The sequence below is a fragment of the Gracilinanus agilis genome, chromosome 2 (genome assembly GCF_016433145.1).
Source record: "Gracilinanus agilis isolate LMUSP501 chromosome 2, AgileGrace, whole genome shotgun sequence".
In the NCBI taxonomy this organism is placed as follows: Eukaryota; Metazoa; Chordata; class Mammalia; order Didelphimorphia; family Didelphidae; genus Gracilinanus; species Gracilinanus agilis.
In genome coordinates this window covers 362,567,011-362,589,922 of record NC_058131.1, presented here as the reverse complement: position 1 = coordinate 362,589,922, position 22,912 = coordinate 362,567,011, and the positions used below count along the sequence as shown (strand labels likewise).

The following is a 22,912-nucleotide window of genomic DNA, read 5'->3' as shown; positions in this document are numbered from 1 at the left end:
CCAATCCAACTGCATGTCTTAGTATGGTCTTAAGTAAGAATAAATTAAAAGTGATTTTTCCATCAGTTTTCTTGCTATTTTAAGTTTTAAATATAAAATCTCTGAAGAAATTTATTTAAACAAGTCTAAAGTGGTAAGTTCAGTTACACTAAATATAAAGCTGTATTGCAAAATCCAGCCTCTACCTTGAGCTAGCAAGGACTTAAGAGTGGAAATAAACTAAATGTTTTATTTAGCCATGTTTAGTTCTATGTACGTTGAAATAGTTGAAAGCAAAATGAGAATTTTTTTGATGATCTTTTTAATTCATTTATGTTTCTATAGTAATATTAGGTTGTAGAAAAAGAAGTCACTACTAAAAATAGACCTAGTTTAACTAATATCACTTGTTGGTTTTCTCTGTGCCAGTATGACCTTATACTGTCAGGAGTGCAGATTATTTGACATTTTGAATTAATGAGCAATAGGTCTAGTTTGTGGAAATTTAAAGCTGTTTCATAAAAGAAGTATTGACTTAGATCATGAGAATGAGAAAGTCAATTTAATAGCAGATGTTTAAAGAACTAAGTATCTGGGGGGAGGGGGAAGGTAGGGAGGGTAATATTTTTTAGCAAGGATAAAAAGAGATTGCAAAATAATTGCAAATTTCTAAATCCGGTGTCAGCATACACTGGATAGCCTATTTTGCTAAGTAATTTAGTAGTAATAATCTTTAGGTAAAAGGATCCCCATGTTGTGTCAGTAATCATCTATTCTTTGTACCCTAACATGAATAATCTTTCATAAGGGCCAGTTTTAATGGGTTACCTGGTCTTAAATGATTACCTTAAATTCAATTTCATTTTGTTTCATGATAGGCCTAACTATCTTAGTTGTCCTTGTCATGAGACTTCTGCTACTAGATTTTAGGAAGGATATTTGATAATTGAACTGCACAATAATCACAGAATTGTGAAGGTTATTGGAGTGGGGAGGCTTTTAATACTTGACTGTTGAATATTTTAAAGGAAGCAAAGAATACTTAGGTAATTTTTTAAAGTATTATTTTATTAAAAATTTTTAAACTATAAGGTGAGAATACATTTTAACTGCATTAAGTTTTAGCTTGTAGTTTAATTCCTTGTGAATGTTTTTATATAGCTGCTGTATTCTGATAGTGAACTTGTATGACCTTGTGGTATATTTTCTAACTCGGGTATTTTGTTTGGCCTTCCTAAAAAAGGGTTTGGAGAGAAAGAAAATTTGACAAAAGAAGTGAACCAAATGATATGTTCTTGAGATTTTTGCTTGTTTTCCCTAATGAAATACTTTAATTTGTCTAAATCAACAAATATCTTTCTAGGTGTATATATATTTTTAAAGAATATAAAATAGAGATCTAGAATTCAATGAGGCCAAGGTTAAAAAAGTGTCAAAAAGAGCTGATATGGATTTATTCTTCAGTTAGAATCAGTTATGTTTTATACTAGGAGAAAAATGCAAGGCTCTTACATGTATCTCAGCTATTGAAGGTCTGGATAGAGCACTGCCAAATTTCAGATCCCTTTAAAAGGTGAGAGGTTTTTAAACAACAAAAAAACCCTTTGACTTTTCATAGTTCTTAATGGTTTTGAAAATTACAAGTAACTGGGGCTGATTATAAATTAAAAATTTAATGAATGTAATCATTTTGGGGGGATTAAATTTTTATGTTTGAATTAGATATGTCATGTACTCAAAATTTTGAGAATGAAGTTATTTATGGATGAATACCCAGAGTAGTACACTAGTTTCCTGCTTGCAGAGAATAGATTTTTTGATTATGTTGATCACAGTAGGTGTTGTTTGAATAGAGAGGATTTAGATGTCAGAGATGTTGTAGAGATAGAAATGGCAAGATATGGGAACTTATTGGATAAATGCATTGAGGGAGAATGGATAAAGTCAAGGGCTAGGAGATGGGAAAAATGATGGTATTTTGTACAGAAAGAGGAAGTTGGATAGAGGAATGGCTTTTGTTATGTATATGTTGAGATGAATTTGGGACAATGACTCTTTTCAGTTGGCTAATGGTAAGAGCACTGGGCCTGGAGTAAGGAAGACTTGAGTTCAAATCAGGCCTCAAGACATTTACTAGTTTGACCTTGGGCAAGTCACCTAATTCTTTTGCTTTAATCCACTAGAGAAGGAAATGGAAAAATACTCTAGAATCTTTGCCAAGAAAACCTCATGGACTATATTGATTTGTTGTGGTTCTTGGGGTCATGAGTTAGACAACGATGAACTCAGTTCAGGATTGAAACACAGGGAAGAGATTAAATATTTAAAGATGTGAATAATAGAGATGATGGTAAAAATGCCTGGAAGTTGCTGAAGTAACTGAGGTAGGATAGAGAAAGAGAAGTTCCAGTATGGGGTAACACCTTCAGGGGGCATGTTATGGAAATAGTGGTAATTAGTGTAGAATTTGCCTTAGAAAAGGAAGAGAGATATAGGAAGATTACTTGAGGGGGAAATTTCTGGGGAAGGTTTTGTTTTATAAGGATGGGGAAGCTTGGGCATGTCTGAAGGGAGAGATTAAAGATGTAGGGAAGTTTGAAGGGATAGTCTGGGGGAAAAATTGGAGGTAATGGGATCAAGGTAAATGCAGAGGGTTTGGATTTGGTTATCTTGCCTGAGACTAGAGGAAAGGAGAAATGGGGAATGAAGTGTGCATAGGGTTTTTGAGAAACAGTGAGCAGTGTGCTCAGGGCAAATGATCCCAGTTTTCTTTGAGAGAACCATAGACTAGCTTGGGAGGCCTGAAAAGAGGTTTGGAAATAGCCTATATGGGGAGTGAGACAGGGAATCAATTAGGGAGGAATCAAAGGTTTGCTTGTTTCAGGAAGGCCCCAATTGAAATAGATAACAAAAAATTGTAATATGTTTAGTCAGCCTGCTTGTGTGCTTCCCTTCCACCACACCCCTCCTACCCATGTTTAGCACCAGGCATAGGAGCAGAGTAGATAGATGGTAGGAATAATCTAGGACTGGAGTCTGGCAAGGATGAGTAGTGATAGAACCAGAGGGGAAGGGTTTGAAAGTACAGGGCAATGGTAGAATCCAATTGATTAGCTAAACTATAGGATCAGAAAGGAAAGAAAGTGAAGTCTGAGTAGGAATAATGGCCTGATAGGGTAAAGAGATTGGCAATCTCAATGAGGGCGAATAATAGGTTTGGTAGATATATAGTATAAGGAGCAATGGAATGGTAGAAGGTTATTGTCAGATTGGGTAATGTCAAAGTTTTTGATCAAGGAATTAGGACATTTGTGAGTAAAGGTGAAAGCCAAGGTGTGATCATCTCAATGCTTTGGTGGACTGGAGGATCACATCATGGAATTTGAGGAGATTGAGGAACTAGGAAGTTAGAGCCAGATGAGGGGTAGAGGTGACCCTTAAATGTTCTATGGGCCAAGCACATTATTCCTAATCTGACGAATACAATGAAACATCTAAAGAGTTGCCTTAGAAACAGACTGACAGATGAGCATTTCCTTTCCTTTGACCCCCTCTTTAAAAAGTTTGCCCATCACTGGGTTAGTGTATTTGAAGACACCTCATCATGAATGTTGAAAAATTCTAGTATTGGAAGAAAACACAACGATGATCCAGAACTACCAGCTACCATCATAATCTATATAAAGTGAAACATTTTTAATAGTGTGAATTTAGAGGAGGAGAGGTTGCTGAGAGATGGTAGCAAGGGGGAAGTGTGGAAGGGGATTAGGAGGCACTGGTGTTTGGTGGTTATGAGTGAATATAGTCAGTAGTGAAGAGGATCCCCCAAGATATAGTGTTAATAGATGGAAGGATTTTGATAGGAAGATCTTAGGCAGCTAGGTGGCACTGTGGATAGAATGCCAGGCCTGGAATCAGCAAGAATTGAATTCAAATGTGGCCTTTACACTAACTAGCTGTGTGACTAGGCTAGCCATTCATCCTTTATCTGCCTCAGTTTCCTCAACTGGAGATAATAATAGCATTTACCTCCCAGGGTGGTTGTGAGCATCAAATGAGATGATAAAACCCTTAACAAATGGTTTGGCACATATGCTTAGTAAATTCTTATTGCCTTTATCTTACCTTCATTATGGAATAGGAATTCCAGAGGGAAAAATGGAAAGGTTGGGCAGAATTGGAGTGAGACATGTGTTGGGTATAGAGAGTGGAAAAGGGTGGTTGACAGTACTTTATTTCTAGGTAGCCCATGATTAAGTAATTCAGGATAGGGAAAATAACAGGTGATGGGAATTTGCTAGTCATAGGAATAGTAGTTGCTGACAAATAAATTATAATACCTATTGTCATCATGGTGATTATTGCTATGGGGCAAGAACCAGAGGCTCTAGACCTTGGTTAAGGTCTGCTTCTTTGTGCTAGGTGGGGGTCCTAGAGTCAGTGTTGTAGAGGCAGAAGATACCAGTTAAATGGAGCTTTGATGTTGTTCCTCCTCCCATAGGCTTAGTTGAAATGCTGCAACCACAAATTCAGATTCTTTCTTATAATTACCACTTAAGTCTTTGTTTGAGATGCTGACTTTAACAGAAAACATGTTTCAAAGTATATAAGAAATGGGCAGCTACTCATGTAATTCAGCTTAATATTAGGAAATTTTTCTTGTTCTACAGAAAGCATTTTAAACTAAAATACTGTATTTCTGAAATAGATCCATTGAGAAGATTTCTCTGGTATGTGTGCTGAGAGGAAACCTGCAAAACTCATATTAATATCATCCAGTGCTTATTTTAGACTTGGAATTAATCAGGTGGAATTTGACAGCTAGGTGGCACAATGGATGGAATGTTGGTCTTGAAGTCAAGAAGTCATGAGTTCAAATTCAGTCTTAGACACTTATTAGCTGTGTGTCCCTGGGCAAGTCAGTGAACTTCTCTGTTCCTCAATTTCCTCATCTTTAAAATGGGGGGTAATAGCACCTACCTCCCAAAGTTATTGTGAGAATTAAATTAAATAATATTTGTAAAGCGCTTTGCAAATCTTAAAGTACTATAGAAATGCAATCATCATTATTATTTTGTTTCAGCATTGCTGGTTTATTCATTTTTAAAATGCTAGTAAAATGCATATTTAATTAATTTGGCTTATTCCTTTATATATGTGTAACCACACTAATGGGTTAAGAAAGAATAGTATATATTTGTATTACCCCATACTAATGGGTAGGGAGCAGTAGCAGTCTAAAAAAATGAATAAACCCCAAAATGTATTTTGAAAATGAGAATGAATATTTAGAGGAAATTGTCAACATTGTAGAATTATGTTCCAAAGCATCTTTTATTTGGATGAAGCCCATTCTAATAGAGTTCATTTTAACAAAGATCCATTTTAACAAATATTCATTAAGCACCTATTAAATGCAAGGACCAGATATAAAAGACAAAACAGAAATATCCCTACTTTCAGAGAGTTTACTTTTTAACCATTCAAGTTGCATCCCTCATATATAACCACCTACAGTAAAATTCTTATTTTAAATATACCCTGATATTGATATTGAGGAAGTCCTGACAGCAATGTGCTGTTAGGCAAAAGGAGGCCAGTCAGTTTAGGATTAAAATTTTGCTATAGATGAATGTTGACTGTAGGTTAATTGTTGGAAGTAGAAAGATGATAGTTTAGTTCTTGTCTTTCATTAACAATTTATTCATTACAGAGACTAAAAATAAACTTTTATGCAGTTTTCTGGAATTTTGATGTGTAAAATATTTTTTCTTTGTGTAGTCCTGACTATTATTCGTTGATAAAGTCACTTTAGTTTCTAGTGAAATTTCTATGGCTTGCAGTTGATTGATATATATGACATCACAGGTTTATACATTTCCAAAAAATTTATCTTTGTTTAATTTGTAATAATAATTGTGGACAAATTTTTCTAATACTTGGGTCAATTTTAATGTATTTTCACATTTTGAAATTTGAACAGTGAGATCTTTGTGGATAGAAACTTTTTCTTTTTAAAATTTATATTCCTTAGGGAAAAGTAATGTTACAACAAATCATTAGAAGCTGTAGTGATAGTTTGGGAGAAATGTGGAGAAAACTGGTAGAAGGGTCCTACTTAGTGGATAGATTTTTATTGTAAGTTCATTAATTAAATCTAAATGAAAGCAAAAATGTGCAATTTTTTTTCTCCTTGATGAATTGAATGTTTGGAGATATATATATATATATATATATATATATATATATATATATATATATTTATTTTTTTGCTGCCCCTAGTAAAGCCACGTAGGATGAATAATACATCTGCTGTATTATCTTTCAGAAAAAAAAACTCATTTTTAAATGTTTGTTAATGTAGTTGTTATTGGTTATAGTTAGGAAAATGTTCCTTTATTTATTAAGTTTTCAAGAAAATTTCTTATTGATGTTCAAAGTGACATTTTTAAAAGTTCTCTAGGTATAGTAAAACTACATAATCAAGTCCTACAGTCTACCTGTTAAGTAAAATCATTTACCTTTTGTAACTAGTGATATATGCTGTAGTACCATTGGAAGGAATTTTGACCAGCAAGTTTATAGGGGGCTTCTAATAATATATAATTTTAAAAAATATTATTTTATTATTTGTAAACTAAGGGAATATCTAATTCTCTTATAGCATATATCTAATGTCTGATGTGAACTACAACACATTTTAAGTTTTTAATGTTAAAAAATGCATTTAGTGGTAAGACAGAAGTGAATTGTATTTTTTCTAGTAGTTTTTGCTGATAACTTAAGAAAAGGCAGTTTTATTTAGAATATAGTGCCTAATATTAGAATAATAAAATATTTTAAGTGAAGTTCATTAAAATGTTTTCAAACCTTTTCATAAGCTTTAATTTAAAAAATAATCAGTGATTATTTTATTACTGATATTTCATTTCTCCAAAATTTCATTTTTGGTAAGATGAGTTTTAGCCTCTGCTGTTTTAAAACTTAGGCAGATAACCAGTTTTCTGTTGTTGTTCAGTCGTTTTCTGTTGTATCTAACTTAAGAACTTAATCCAAAAAAACTAATTCTGAAGAATTTTCTGGTTCCCAATTATAACCAAAGTTAAATCTTCTAAGAAAATTGTATTGTTTCCCTGTATAGTCTTTTTTTTTGGGGGGGGGGTATGGGTGTGAAGTGAAATGGTAGTGAAAGAAAGAGATAGTATAATCCATTATTACATATAGAGAATTCAAGGTGAAGAAATTTCCTCTATTAATTCATATCAGCAATTGAATTGCCTGAAGCACAGAAGGGCTGCTACTTGTGAAGTGTTATAAGGCCAGTGTGGAGTACATAACTTGAATTCAGTTCTCAGAGGCAAGCTGTGGTATTTAATTCATAGCTACTGAACTTTTCCTAAATGACCCTTTCCTTCCCTATATCTTTCATTTCTCATGCACCCTTTCCAAAAATCATGAAAAAAGCCTAATGTTGTTTAATTTCCTTTTAGTCAGTGAGTTGGTTAAACATCAACTACAAATATACAGAGTCTACTATAAAATCTGAATGCATTTAAATTATCAATAATTTGAGTCATAGGTATAATAGAAACATTCTGAAAGCTCTTAAAAACAAATGTTTAAAACAACTTCTTTACACTATATACTTTAAGATCTGTTATTGAAAAGTTGATAGTAGATGGGAAGGAAAACTATTTTCTGGCTAGCAGAATTGAAATATATATTGAATGAGAGAAAAATAAAAGTTGTTTTTTAATAAGTAGCATCTGTTATACCCATGACCAGTGTTATTAAAGTTTTAAATGGTTTAGAAGTTTAAACATTATACTACTTTATAAAAACCCTATTGTTGCCTATTATTTGCTTAAATCCTTTCTGGCATCATTAAGGGTTTTACCCATGTTTTTATATTGCTAACCTAGCTTCTAAAAGCCAAGAGTCACCTTAATACCACTATGGGATATTCAAATAATGCTACTATATATAACGCAGGAAATTATAGGTACAAATATGAAAACCTATAACTGTTTTATACAGTGAATATATGGATTTGTATAATCAGTATGTAACATATTTGGAGTGGGATATTCATAGGAAGAAATGCAACTTAGTAATCTGAACCTATGTATCAGGAATAAAGAATTTTAAGTTATCTTCACATATGTATGAATGAATAAAGCATTTTAAAAATGTTCATGCAAAGCACTGTGCTAAACGGTGAAGAGATAAATAAAAAAATAAGACAATCCTTGCTCTCAAGGGACTACAATTCTAATAGAAAGAGACAAGACATATGGAAAGTTTTAGCTGCAAGTCAGATGGAAGGATCTCAGTCTTTTATATGTATGTCTAACTTAAGTATTTTCGTACAAGTTCATTGATTTTCAGTACCATTTTTCTCAAATCATAATAGGTTATAATTGATAGTTTCTGAAGTTGAATTTCTCTCTCAGTAAATTTAAAAACATTCTCTTGACTATTCTAATTTAATTTTTAATATTATTCATGTAGTGTCTTAATTTTTGTGCATCTTTTTTCTTAGTATTGAATTTGGCCACTAAGAAAATAAGGAAATAAATGGAAATATGAAACCCTTAAAAGCTTAGTAAAATATCTCTCTTGATTGGCAAAATCAAAATCTTATGATTTACAAATTGCCATATGAAGAATGTACCAATATGAAATGAATTTTTGTGAGTATTATGTGCTGATTTTTATAGTGACATCATCATGGGAAATGTAGAATTATCAGTGATCTCATTGATTTGGAAGTTTCCACCAGTGAACATCCATGCCTGCCCATCCTGGGCACCTCTTGTTTGTGTTCTTACATAAGTTTAACACAGGAAGCACCTACTGAGTATATTGGAGATTCTTTTGGCTTGCATTTGACCTTATGGAAGGTACAGTGGAGCACTCTTATTGTCCATCTATTATCTCTCTTAACACAAGACCCACCCATCTTCTCTTTCTATTTTATAATTCCTAGATGCCATCTTTTATTTCTAGCCTTTGGAGTTCCTCATTGGCTTTGTATTTCAGCTTATTCACATACTATAAGAACCTCTCTATGATCCTTTGTGTGTTACTAATTTTTCACAGGTAGTTGTAGGTCTCATCATGGCAATGCTAGTAGACTGTTGAAATAAAATAATATTAATAATAATAAGATAGATCTTTGCTTTCATGGAAAGCTTGGAGGCAGCAAAAGAGTAAAAAGAGATTTTCATTTTTCTGAAAGTCAGGCAACCCATTATCCTCCTTTACACCTTTGGGCCCAGTCCATTTTACATCTGCTCTGTTTCCTAGGTATGTATACTGATAAACAAGTTCTAGAGGAAGTGTTCACTTCTGGCAAAAGACATTCTAATATCCATTTGGTTGTGTGTGTGTGTGTGTGTGTGTGTGTGTGTGTGTGTGTGTGTGTGTAGTGGTAGTAGCAAAGTGAAACAGACCTGATACCTCTAATGCTGGAAAATGAATTTGCCAACTGTTGATTTTTTTTTTCATCTTGTACTTCAAGTTCTGAAGGTACAGAAAAACTGAAGGAAAACTGACGATGAAGACACACAACTTCTCAATTGCATCTGCTTATTGTATCCTACTAATCAACTATAAAATGACTATTTTATATAGTGGATAAGACTGCTGCAATACTGCCTTTTCTTTTGTCACCTTTTTCAGCATTGTTCAGTGCTGGAAATAAGGAAAAAACAAAGATTTTGGAATAAAGTGGTTAAATAACTAACCAAAGGTCTACCCGAAAGTTCTGTTAGGGCAGGAAAAACAAAAACAAACAAACAAAAACCTTATTGCTTACCACTTAGGTTTTAGGACCAGTAAAAATTTTCTTCCCTTTAGAGCAGGGGTCAGCAACCTTTTTGGCTGTGAGAGCCATAAATGCCACATTTTTTAAAATGTAATTTCGTAAGAGCCGTACAGTGCTCACAGTGCGCGCTCCTGTAACAGCGCCTGAAAAAAAAATTGACTTTATGGCTCCTGCCAGATATGGCTTGAGAGCCATACGTTGCCGACCCCTGCTTTAGAGCATTTGAGCTCTGATTTTGAAAGCTTATTTTCAAGAAGAAAAACTATTATCAGTATTACATGTTTATTTCTTTTGATGGAGTTATGTGGTCAGATATTTCAATTAAATTTGATTATCCATGACATGGGGTATATAGGAAAACATCACATGATTAAAGTTGGCTTTTGTATTTATTTCAGTTCTTTCTGTGGTTCCTAACTATCAAAATAGATTTGAGTTTTCAAAATTTTACTCCTTTACCCCAGCATGGAGATGGGAGAGGAGGGAACAAGCATTTATTAAGTTCCTACTATTCCCATTTTTATAGCAGAGGAAATGGACTTATTCAGGGCCACATAGCTAGTAAGTATACAAGATCACATTTGAAATCAGGGTTTCCTTAGGCCAAGAGCTCTAAAAACTACATTACCTAGGTAGGAAAGGGAGAAAAGAGGGGATGTTAACTAGCAGGGTTACAATTTATTAAATAAACAATTAGGAGGAAAACTGAAGACTAGATAGTACAGAAACTATAATCAAGTGCCCCATTGAATCCCAAAGTCAACATGTTCAAAGCAGAACTGATGACCTCTCTTGCCCAAACCAATTCCTTATCCATACTCTCATGTCTATGTTAAGAGTATCCTTATTTTTCTAGTCATCCAGGTTTGTAACCTTGGGAGACATTCTTGACTGTTCCTTTTTTTCTTCCCTCTTTGCCTGAAGTCAGTCCACTGCCAAGTCTTATCTATTCTATTTCTACAAAAACTCTTTCTTTCATTTCTACCCCACTCCCAGGACCACCACTTTAGTCTAGGTTTTCATTAGATCTGAATTTTCATAATGGCTGTAATAGTTCAAAGTGATTTCCCTGCTTCTTAGTTTTTCCTCTTTCTAATCAGTATTCTATATAGCTACCAAAATAATTTTACTGAAGCACAGATCTGACTATGCCATTACCTTGATCAAAAAATCTTCAGTGTTCCTTACTGTCTTTAAGGATAAAACATAGGACTCTTCAATCTCGCATTTAGGGTCCTTTACAATTTAGATCCAATCATATTACTACCATTCTTCCAGGTGATGGTCCAGCCAACCAAAGCTGTTCTTGCAACTTGATATTTCATCTCCTGCTTTATGCATTTGCAGAAGTCATTCCTTATTTCTAGAATGAATTCATCTCTGCTTCTCACAATCTTTTATCTTCAAATCCCACCTCAGGTACAACTTCCTCTCCAAAATCTTTTCTGACCTTCCCACTCTCCCAGGATTCAATTATAAGTGTTCTCTCTCTCCTCAAATTACCTTATATTTGCTTTTCTTATGGCATGTACTTGGAAGGTAGATCTACTTTTGCTTTTGTTTTTATATCCTCAGTCTCTTGAATATGGTAGGTATTTAATGTTTGTTGAATTGAAATTGTAAAACTGCTCTTGAATGGTAATTTTCTCTGTCTAGATAAGCATCAGGTAAGAAATGTTTGTCCTTTTGGGTATTTTTGGTGATCACAATGAATGTCAGTTATTTAATGAAGTTAGAAATGAAGATGAGGCAATATAAAAATCCTTAGTGCCTAAACCACTGAAGCTATTATATAGGAAACCTGATTTCTAGTCCTAGCTTTGTTCCCAGGTAGCTCATTGATTGCAGAAGAGTTAATTCTCTTAAGTTCATCTCTCTGGTCTACTTTATCCCCTTTGATGTAAAATGGATTAGATCATCTCTAACATTGGCTTTTTAATTTTAAAACTTAAATATATTTAAGTATAAAGGTTATAGGAACCTTGAATATTACTGTATAAGAGCTCTGTAGTGAAATAGTAAAAGAATAAGAAAGAAAACATCCAGAAAAGTCCAAAATGACTTTATTGTTTTTCTCCCTAAAGTTGGCCATTAATTTTTCTAAGGCAAATATTAGGTTTGATAGAACTAATATTCTGATATACACATATAATGAAATCTGTGAACAAAATAGGACCAAGGTATATTTAAGACAGGATGGCTCTTTGTCTATGACAGATATTTTGTTGCACTTTACTTTGACACTTTTATGGATAGAATACAGTATATTATAGCAGCTGCTATGAAGGGATGTTTGGTAATGATAGAAGAAACAAACCTATTAGGTTATAGAGATCAGTTATAAAATTCAATTAAATTATGATAGAAAATGATATGTAGACAATGGGATAAATTTTCTTTAGTTAAGATTTTGAAAATTAATGATACCTTTTAAAAATTCACAATAATCAGAGTAGATCCCATGTACCTAAGCTAAGCACTAAACTGATTGATTCCCTAGAATGTCTGAGACAAATATAAGCTAGTTTCTAGAATTTAGGCAAACCATACAAGTGACATTAAAGGGAAGTGGCATAGTGTTTAAAGGAAGGAAGAAAATGAAATGCTCTTTTCTTCCCTTTTTTAATATCTTCCTATCTTCTCAATTGTGTCTCATTTTATTTTTTATATTGCCATGCTTAAAACTTTTCATATTTGGTTTTCTTCTTCTGTAGGCAATTTGTATCATGAACCTTGACTGCCATGGGGCATACATACTTTAGTTTTTTAGGTTATTGAGAGAAGTAGGCAACAGGGGGTTATGATTAGAAAAAATATTTTTTTCTCATTATGTTTTCTTTTTAAAAATTCAACAATTGAGTATATACTTTAGAGAAAGTATTGTTCCTTTCTTTCTTATAAGCATCATTTAAAAATAACACTTAAAAACCACTTGTATTAAGTATATCTGAATGGAAACAGTATCACAATATTATTAGACAATGCAGTAGTAGTTTTATTGACCTGTACCATAATTTTTTTTTCTATTTAATATTAGGTAGCAGTGAATCTCAATTTGTTCACCTTAATCATATTGTTCTGGTTTATACACAGTCATAATGATCAAATTGTTAAATTTTAGAAGTACAAGGACTAGAATTCTTAAGGTACCAATAATGTGATTACTAAATTAGTAGATAAGAGCCACAAAGAATCTTAGAAATTTCTTCTCCAAACTCCGAATTTTGCAGATGATAAAACAAATTAAGAGAATGATCCAAAAGAGTCTAAAATTATACAAATAACTTTCAGTATCAAAGTATTCTGATTTCTTTGGGGATTAGAATTTACCTTCCATTTATAGTTCTACTGACCCATCATTAAGTGAAAAATTGAATTTCTTTTGAGGTCAATTATAAAACTGAGAAGTATAATTTTTTATAGTTTATTTTTTAGACTCAGTTGTCATAGCTCTATTGTTTACAAAGAAAACTGTCTTAAGATAATTTTCTCCCATTTACATGACATATATCATATATCAAAATAGTTGTTTTCATTTTTTTTTATCCCATTGGAATATAAACTCCTTGAGGGCAAAGGCTATTGTTTTTTTTTTTTTTTTTTTTTTTTGCCTTTCTGTATATCTAGCCTAGCACTTAACAAGTACTTAATACATGCTTGTTGATGATGATTTTGACCAAAGGAATGGCTTATGAAAATCAAACCACCATGTGTCCTAGATGGTCCTTTTATATACCTGGATTGAAACATAGAAATTGCTTCAATTTGTAGTGTTCTTGTTCCCTGGGCTTATCTGTTGACCCTTTTTAGCTAATCCTGAAATTATTAAATTGCTAAAACTTGGGCAAAAAGAAAGGCAGAGATTACATAGAAAAGATGCATTATTGAATAACCAGAGAAACTTTTTACCTGAACTCTGTGAATCATTTTAGGTATTAACAGGGAGCTTTAATTCTATTGTTTATATTTTTTTCCAAGTACTTTAGTTGTTTCAAAATGCTATGTATATAAATGAGCTGTTTATTCTCATTATGCTCAGTGATGGTGAGAGGGAGAAAGAATTCTTAAGCTACAAAAAATTCAAAAGAAAAAGTGAGTTACAATACAAAGAGGTTCCAAGCATTTTAATCCTGTGAAAAGCATTTAAATTTGAAAGGTAATGAACATATTTTTAGATTTTTCAAGGTTTTTAAAAATTTTGTCACTCCAGTAAGAAAATTCAGCATCTCTACTCACTCACTGACTGTTCATTGCTTCCTTACAATCTTACTTCAGAATATACTTTATTGTAGAAAAGGCTCTCACAAAAATCACCAGTCTAATGACTAATTCTCATGGTCTTTTTTCAGACCTCCGTAAGCATTTAACTTTGACATTGTGGATCTTTTAAAAATTCTCTCCTTTAGCTTCTTTACTTATTTTGTTTATTTTCCTTGGGTTTTTCTTCTTGCTCCAAGCTTTTTGTTCTCTCCCAATTTCACCTTCTTACTTACATCCAAATCTTCTACTATTACCTCTCTGCATATGACTTCCAACTCTTTATCTCCAACTTCCTAGGTAGAACTGAGTTTTCAGTTGTCTCCCTAAAGACTACACTTGGATGTCCCACAGGTACTTAAATATCATCTCACCTCCCAACCTGCTCCTTCCCCCAACAGCAAACAAAAACAAAAACATTTACTCTTCTTATTCCTGTTAATGACACCACTGTCCTTATAATCATTCACATCTTTGATTTTTCCCTCTTTCTTGATACTATATCTAACTAGTCACTAGCCATTACTACCACTGAATTTTTTTCCCCCCACAACTGAGCTTTTCCAGTGGTAATTCAGCCCCTTCTTGCTCTGTTCATTGCATTGTAACTTATCATTTTGTGTCCTCACTTCAAGTCTTACCTCCCTCCAATCCATTCTAAGTACTTCTAAAAGATTAATCTTCCTAAATTACCCCAGTATTGGTCATATATTACTTCTCTGCTTAAAAATTTTCGATGATAAATTGACTACCAAATGAAGTCCAAACTTTTTATTCTGGCCCTCCATGATGATTTGGCCCTAAATGTAGATTTATAGCCTTAACTCCCATTATTCCTCTTCATACAAAGGAAAAACATTCCCAAAACATACACTTTGTTTTAAAGCCTGAATGCCTTTTCCTATGCCTGGGCTGTTATCCCTAATTAATTCTCCAAGCTTCTTCTAATTACAACCTGTTATTGTATTATTGGTATTTACTGGCTGGTTATAGGACCTTGTCCAAATTGCCCTCTTTGTGCCCCAATTTCCGCACTTTTTTAAAGGGAGATAATGCTTTTAGCATATAACTCACAGAGTTGTGACATTCAGGTGAAAGAATGTTGGTAAAATTCTATGCAAACTTTAAAGTACTATATGAAACTTTTCCCTGCTGTAGCCAATGGAAAGCATTTTCTTACACCTCTGAACTTTCATAGCCTTTTTCATCTGTTCGTACACTTTTACATTCCATTTTTCAATTCATATCTATGATCATTTGTTAAATACTTGCTCTGTGTAGATCACTAGGGAAGGCATATGGAAGATGCAAAATTTTTAAAAGATTTGGTTCCTTTTAGTTATTAGTATACATGTTGTATCTCTTCTAGCTTGCCACTTTGTATTCCTTATAGTACCTCTCACATATTAGGTGTTTAATAAATACCTAATTAACTTAGATCTTTGCATCAGTTTTTTTGGAAAATATCAGTACTGTGTTTGGGAAATTTTCTGGTGAATTATTTTGGAGTTGGCTTTTCATCTTATGACAGTGTACTTCATTGAAACGAAATGGAAACATCTGCATATTAACTCTTTATAAACTGCTACTTTCCACATGGTATCTCAAAAGAGTTAATTGTTATTCTGAAAGAGGAATGGCCTAAGCCCTACATTTTACATTTATTTATTTTAGTAGTTTTGGCCAAAGGAATAGTAATATATGGACGAGGGAAAAAATGTACAGAAAAGAATTAGATATACCAAAGAAGAAAAGTCTGAGCAATTGAAATACACTTGGACTTAAAATAAAGTTCAATTCCTAGACTTTTTTTGTCCCACACTGGATGTGGAAGTTTCAAAGGATGTAAGCTGGTATACAGAAAAGACCTTGTTAGAATAGTTGTTTTTCCTCTCCAAGTCCTAAAATTTAAAGGCAGCTTAAGAGCCCCTCATGTTCTGTGGTACTGTGAATAAGAAATTATTCCAGATTTACCATATTTTCTTAACTCTTAAGTCTTTCTGATTGTGTGACCAAAATTTTCTTTACTTCAGAAAAGTTGATTAAATTGCTGGTTTGTCAGGTGAGAGAAAGGAAAGAAACTAAAAACATTCTTAACTATCTACTCCAACAATAGCCCTTTCTAATCTGGGTCACATTTTCCTATTCATCTGGAGACGAAGAGAATCAATCAGTAAGCATTTATTATGAGCTTACTATGTGCCAGGCACTATTTTATTTGCCACAGATACAAAGACAAAGAAGAAGTCGTTTTTTCAGGGAGTTTATATACTATTGTGAAAGTATGTACTTAGACAATAAAAATGAACAAATACAAAGTAGTTTTAGAGAGGAAGGGGAAGTCAGCAGAGGAGACCAGAAAAATTTCATGAAAAAGGCAGTCTTTCAATTCAATCTTGAGGGAAGAGGTTCTATGAGGTAGTGGCAAAGCAGAAGTACATTCCAGCCATAGAGGGATATGCAGTGCAAAGGCACACATAAGGACAATGAATGGAGTGCCATTTGCAAAGATCAGCAATAAAAGGTACGTTTGGTTAGACCATAAAGTTTGGGAAGGGAAGTCTTTTAAATAGCTTTTAAGTATAAAACAAATTTGTATATCCTCAACAATAGTATGTGATTGGAGTTTATTGAGTAGGGGAAGGACATGGGCAGACCAAGATTTAAGGAAAATGACTTTTGTGGCTATATGGATGATGGAAGAGAGACTAGTTTGGGGGAAATAAATTTGTGTTCATACTGCAACAAATTTCATGCTTCTTCTGAACTCTTAGTTTACAGAGTAAGAATTAGAAGTTGAAAAAAAGGTAAAATAAAGTCAGTATCATGGAGAAGGAAACATTAAGATCAAATCAGAAAGTGAATGTAGAAAACTCAAGTGAAAATAAACTGAGTGGAAGTTTTTATTGTTTTTAAGAGAAATATAAAGAAAAATAAAATTAAATAATGTGGAAAGAATCAACTTTGGAAAATGTAAGAGAGAAGCTCTTGTTTCTTTAAGGCAGTATTAGAAATATGCATATAAATATATGTGTTTTGTAGATGCAAATTCTGCATTTGCTTTTAAAATGTAATTTTGAAATATTTTTATCTCCACCTCCAAAACTAGCAAACTTTAATTTTTTTTAAATCCCCTTCTTCTAGAAAACAAAGCCAAAGCAATTTGTGCACTGTGTATTTTAGGATTCCTCGCCCACCATTAAATGAATCTTCTTTTCTGCCAGGAATATAGTCCAGCAGGTGTTTTTTGTTTTTTTGTTTTTTTGTCCAGCACCATTTTTAAATAAAGGGAAGTAAAAAAGAATTACTTTGTTATATGTGAAGAAAATAAGAACTGAGATATAATCATTTGCACTACTAAATTCTTCATTGATTTAACCCTTCGATACACAAAATTTTTTGGGGGGGGGCTTTTTAGGATCTGACATCTTGCTCATTTAATTTGAAAGATGTCTCAGTAGATTCATCTACCCTTTTGTAAGATCTTGATTTGTTAAAGCTTACAGGAAAGAGCTGCCAAACAAACCTTAAGCATATTCTCTTACAGCACCTCTGCTTTTCCTTGGAGGAGGTTTCATCAGAATAATGAGACTAGCCCCTGCTTGGGTTAAGATATTGAAATCATGTCCCAATGCACTCAGAACTCATTATGCCAAATTTATTTTTTATGGTAGGGGTAGCATGTGTTTTCATTGTCTTCCCATTTAGGTTTGACCTTGAAAATAAATCAACAATATTATAGAATGACAATCAAGGCTATTTAATGTTTGGTAAAAAATAGAAAACTAGAGCAGTACAAGAGAATAGGAATCCTATAAAAATGCAAATAGGCATAAATGGTTGATATATAATAAAGCTATTGATGTTAAATGATAGGGAAAGAAATCATTCAATAAATACTATTAGAAAAATTAGGCACCAATAGAGGGGGAAATGCTACAACAAATAAAAGGTAAATGAATGAGTTTAAAAGGAACAATGTAGAAAAATGCCTTTATTTCAAATATAGTGTTAAAAATAATTGGAGACAAGGTTTATGGATTTGATTATATAAGAATTTACTTTTCAAGGTGAATTCAATTCAACCAAAACAAAATTAAGAATAGAAAATAGAGAGATTCCCTTGATGAATATGTCACTGACTAATGTTACATTAGAACTACATTACAAATTATTGTCTAATGGGAGAAATAGATATATTGATATATTGCTGATGGTATTACAGATTGTTATAAGCTTTCTGGGAAGTCATCTGGTCATTCAAAATGAGTTGTAGAATAGGTTGGGAATGCAGCTCAAGAAAATAAGAAAAAACTACTCGGACAAAGATGTTTATCAGAGCATTACTTTTAATAGTAAAACTATTGAAAGCAACCAAATTCTTAGTTGGAGAATTTCAAAGCAGACTTCACTATAGCAATGAAATTGAGAAATACATTGCCATGAAGGATGAAAAATACAAAGAAAGACCTGAAAGAAAACCTGCAGAATGAGAAAAGCAGAACCAGGCAAGCTGCATGTATACTCCTTTGAGCACATAGGATTCATTTATTTAAAAATATCCTACTATATAAACATTCATTTTTAAAAAATGATGACTTTTTGAGTAGATGTTGTGCATTGGTTTGCATAGTATGATGAAACTATAGCAGCTGGTTCGTAACAGGAAAAAAATATGATTATGAGAATGCTCCTTTAACATAATTACAGTAGTTAGCTTTAAACCATAAGAATTACAAAGGGGTTACAATGAGTAATAAGTTGCTATTAATACTTAGATGTTTAAGGTGATTAAGGCCAGAGATAAAACAATTATACTGACCTCCATCTCTTTTTTGTTTAGAATATGATAAACAATGAATTATATTTAAGGATTCTTGACTTCATGGAAGGAGAAGGGGGAAATATATACATATATACATATATACATATATATGCATATATATATTCCAGGAAATAGTAGCTTAACAATTTAAATATTTACGTTATGGAAAGACTGGCACTGTGAAAAATACCTTTGGGGAGGCAGTATAGCAGGCAGTGAGTAAAATTCTAGGTTTAGAATCTGGAAATCCTAGCTTTAAATCCCTCTTCTGACATTAACTGAATGACCATAGAAAGACCATTTATTTTCTCTGAGACTTAATTCATAAAATAGGGATAATAAGGCATTTAATATCTATCTCAGATAGTATTGTGGGGGTTCCTATCATATCAGATAATATATAGCATTTTGTAAACTTTAAAATGCCCATCCATCAGGTTACTGTGACTTTTATTTGACCAGTTGTTCCCACTGATATGAGTGACTTCTGTAAGGAAACTCCTTTGACAGTGCAGATGGACATCTGTGGTGCAACATGGAGTCAGAGATAGTTCTCTGCCTGGGGGCACTGAGCTAAGTGAATTTTCTCAGTGTCTCACAACCTTTAGGTGTCAGAGATGGGACTTGAACATAGGTTTTCCTGATTCTGAGGGTTGGTTCCCTATCTAGTAAACAAGCCTGATTCTGTGACTATGATTATATGGATGCTGGAGTATATCTACTTAGCCTTACTAAATAAACAGTAACAGTTGGTTGACAGTAAGAAAAAAACTTACGGTGGCAATTTTACATTAATAGTTACACTAACTTTAGCTTTCAGGAAGAATTTAAAGTTTTGGTTTTTAAAAAATTATTTCTATTGCTTGTGTAGTATATATAATATATGTATATATATTATATACTTTTGATGAAATCTTTGATAGAGATTTATTTTATTCTGGATCCTTGCTGGCTCATTGTAGTATTTTAAGTGGAAAATTAGAACAATTTGATTTTTATTTACCTACAGAGAAACTTAATTTTGATTCTACATGAACAAGAATGAAGTTGCCACTTTAGCTCTATGTTATAATCAAATATTCAAATAATACATTTTTAAAAAGTAGTTTGTCAATCTTTTTGTTTTCAGGAACGCCCAAGGACATTTGACATGCACTCATTAGAGAGCTCACTCATTGATATAATGAGAGCTGAAAATGATTCACTTAAAGGTAAATATAACTTTTTTTTAATATATAGTTTAAAAATAGTATGTATATGGTATATGAATGTCCTGTATGGCAAATGTGGTAGATAATGTATTGTAGCTTTTCGGTTTTATCAGTTTGACACATGTGGCTTTTTTCCATATCTCAGGCAAAACATGCTCAGTGCACATGATGATATGTTTATCTAAGATAGTGAACATAAGCCAGGTGTAGTTCAGATGTCTTCCCCCTCCCTTTTTGCTTAAATGGGCAGCTTGTCACAATTTAAATGACATTTTATAAAACTCAGAATTTTTTTGAAGTAATTTTCTGAAAAATCACTGTAAGTTGGGAGTTGAGAGACCTAGGTTATTCTAGTCCTGACAATCAGTTGGGCAACTCATTTAATCCCTCTGGACCTCAGTTTTCTTCCCTTTCTTAAAATTAGGGGGTTTGACTAGCTGATCTCTAGAGATCTCTGCAGGTCTGAATAGTACATGACTATAAACTGTCTGAAACAGAAATCATTATCTCTGCAGGTCTGAATAGTACATGACTATAAACCGTCTGAAACAGAAATCATTTCCTCTTACAAAAATCATCTTTTTATCCAAGCAAACATTTCTAATAAATGAAACATCTTTATATTTGGTCATTTTCATTATTACATAAAACTAATTTTTCAAGAGTGATGCTTTCTCTTAAAAGTTTTAAAAAATATATATATATGGAAAATAAATATGTATATAGTGCTAAAACATGAATGCCCTGTGGAAATTTTTGTGACTGTGGTCTTTGAAGAGAATTTTTACTGAATTCTTAAGAGATTTCTTATTTCTTTTCAATAATTTAGTAATTCATAATGAAGTCTCATTCAATATAAGATGCATATATAATTATTCAAAAAATGTACATTAATTAAATCTAACAACTACTTGTTATGATTTAATGATCTGAATTTTAAAAGATAAAAATTGCAGGCAGGGTAATAAGATAGTTTTAGAAGCATCTACAGAATATCTGTGTATTCCTTGGCTACTCAGTTAGTCTATTTGGGCTTTAGTTCCCTTACTTTCTTGCCCCTGTCCTCCACACTTTAACATTAGGGTTTTGAACTAAATATCTCTATGGTCTCTTCTGGGTTCTACTTAGGATCTTACTAAGTAGAGCAAATCCAGTATAACTAACAAATAGGGAACCTCTAACTAGCATTTAATGATAGTTATGAGTGAATAGTAAATAATACCTAAAAATAGTAATAATAGCTAGCATTCATGTTGTGCTTCAAGGATTGCAAAATGCTTTACAAAATATCTCATTTCATTCTCACATCAACCTTATGTGCTATTATTACCCCCATTTTACAGATAAGGAAACTGAGGGAAAAGGGAGTTAAATGACTTGCCTGGGTGTCATATAGCTAGTAAAAATTGAGGTGATATTTGGACTCAGATCTTCCTGATTACAGGTCCACCACTTTACCTACCATCTAACTGTAATTAATTCAATAGGTTTATCAACATGATTAGATTAAGCAAATTAGCTTATGCTGCTTTTTTCAGTCTGTGCTTATCCTCCCTTAGTCTAAACTTTTGTGTTTTTTCGATATATTTTCTCCCTTCTTTCTTACTATAACAAAATTAAGTTGCCTAAAATTAATTCTGAAAAAGGGATGCCTAAAATACAATAAACATAATGTCTTTTCATATTGTTACCAAATACCCATGTTGTCATGCTTATCACACAAACCTGATTTCAATACAACATTGTATTTTGTTAATTGCCCTGAAATATCCCATGAATGTCAAATGATTTTTTGTATGTTATTTTTAGGATTAAAAAATCCAGGGATTAATATAGAGCTAACATGTTGATTTATGGTGATATAATATTATTATACCAAATAGCTCACTTTATAATATGTGATATTTGTTGCTGGTCTAGTATAAAAAAAAACTAGGTTTTGCTCTGGGCTGTTCTTGTCATGGTTTCTATTCCAATTTAGTTGTACAGAGCTACTGTAGATATGGCTAAGTTACTCAACAGTTAAACAACAGGGCCCTGTAGTCATCATGAAAATGTACCTAATGTGACAGTGTTTCTATTTTGAGAATCAGCTTGGAGAGATTTTAAAAACTGAATAGCCACAGCTCACTTCTTACTACAAGAATCTAATTCCTTTCCATGTACTCTATTTCATCCTGGACATCTGAGCATTGGTTCTGTGAGGCCAGTAGTGAAATATATACTGTCTTTAGAACTATTACTTTTAAGGTCTGAAAACTTAATTAAAATAAAATTAATTTCAGAGGTTTTAAAATATGATGGCTATGAAGGCAAGTTTGTGTTTAGCTTTTTGGCTTTGCTGTTCTGATCTTTCCAAAAATAACTTGAGCATGTTCTGCAAGTAGTAATTAAAGTTACTCTGTTTATTTTTCCTCTTTACTCTTCACTGGCAATTCATATGCATGATTCCTTTTTGGCTTTATTACCCTTAATGCCTGTGCCTAATAAGAATTGAATCTAATAAGAAAATTCAAAGTTAATTGATAGAATATTGCAGTTTCAGGGTGTTTGGGTTTTTTATTTTTCATTTTTTGGGTTTTTTTGGAAGTATAAACAATCTTTTGTTCAAGATAGAAATTATAGTTAATATAATGACAGCTCTCCACCATATACACACAAGCAAATAACCCTGTAATTCTCCTTCACATTTTATAGTGTGAGTTTATTGTTGGATTTCTTTAAATAAATGTTGCCAGTCCAAAATGGTTCATAATAATATTCAGGTCAAGAATTATTTTATAATGTGTTTTGATAAAAGTTGAAAAGAAG

General features: G+C 32.6%; 1 protein-coding gene across 2 annotated transcripts in view; it reads left to right on the top strand.

The window, feature by feature from the left end:
• The window catches only part of CPEB4 (cytoplasmic polyadenylation element binding protein 4), a 77,797-nt gene that overhangs the window by 3,098 nt on the left and 51,787 nt on the right, over window positions 1-22,912 (top strand). For both annotated transcript variants that reach the window (XM_044664446.1, XM_044664445.1), the window contains exon 3: window positions 20,020-20,101. In XM_044664446.1, coding sequence (XP_044520381.1) covers window positions 20,020-20,101 — 82 coding nt within the window. The remainder of the gene's footprint in view (window positions 1-20,019; window positions 20,102-22,912) is intronic.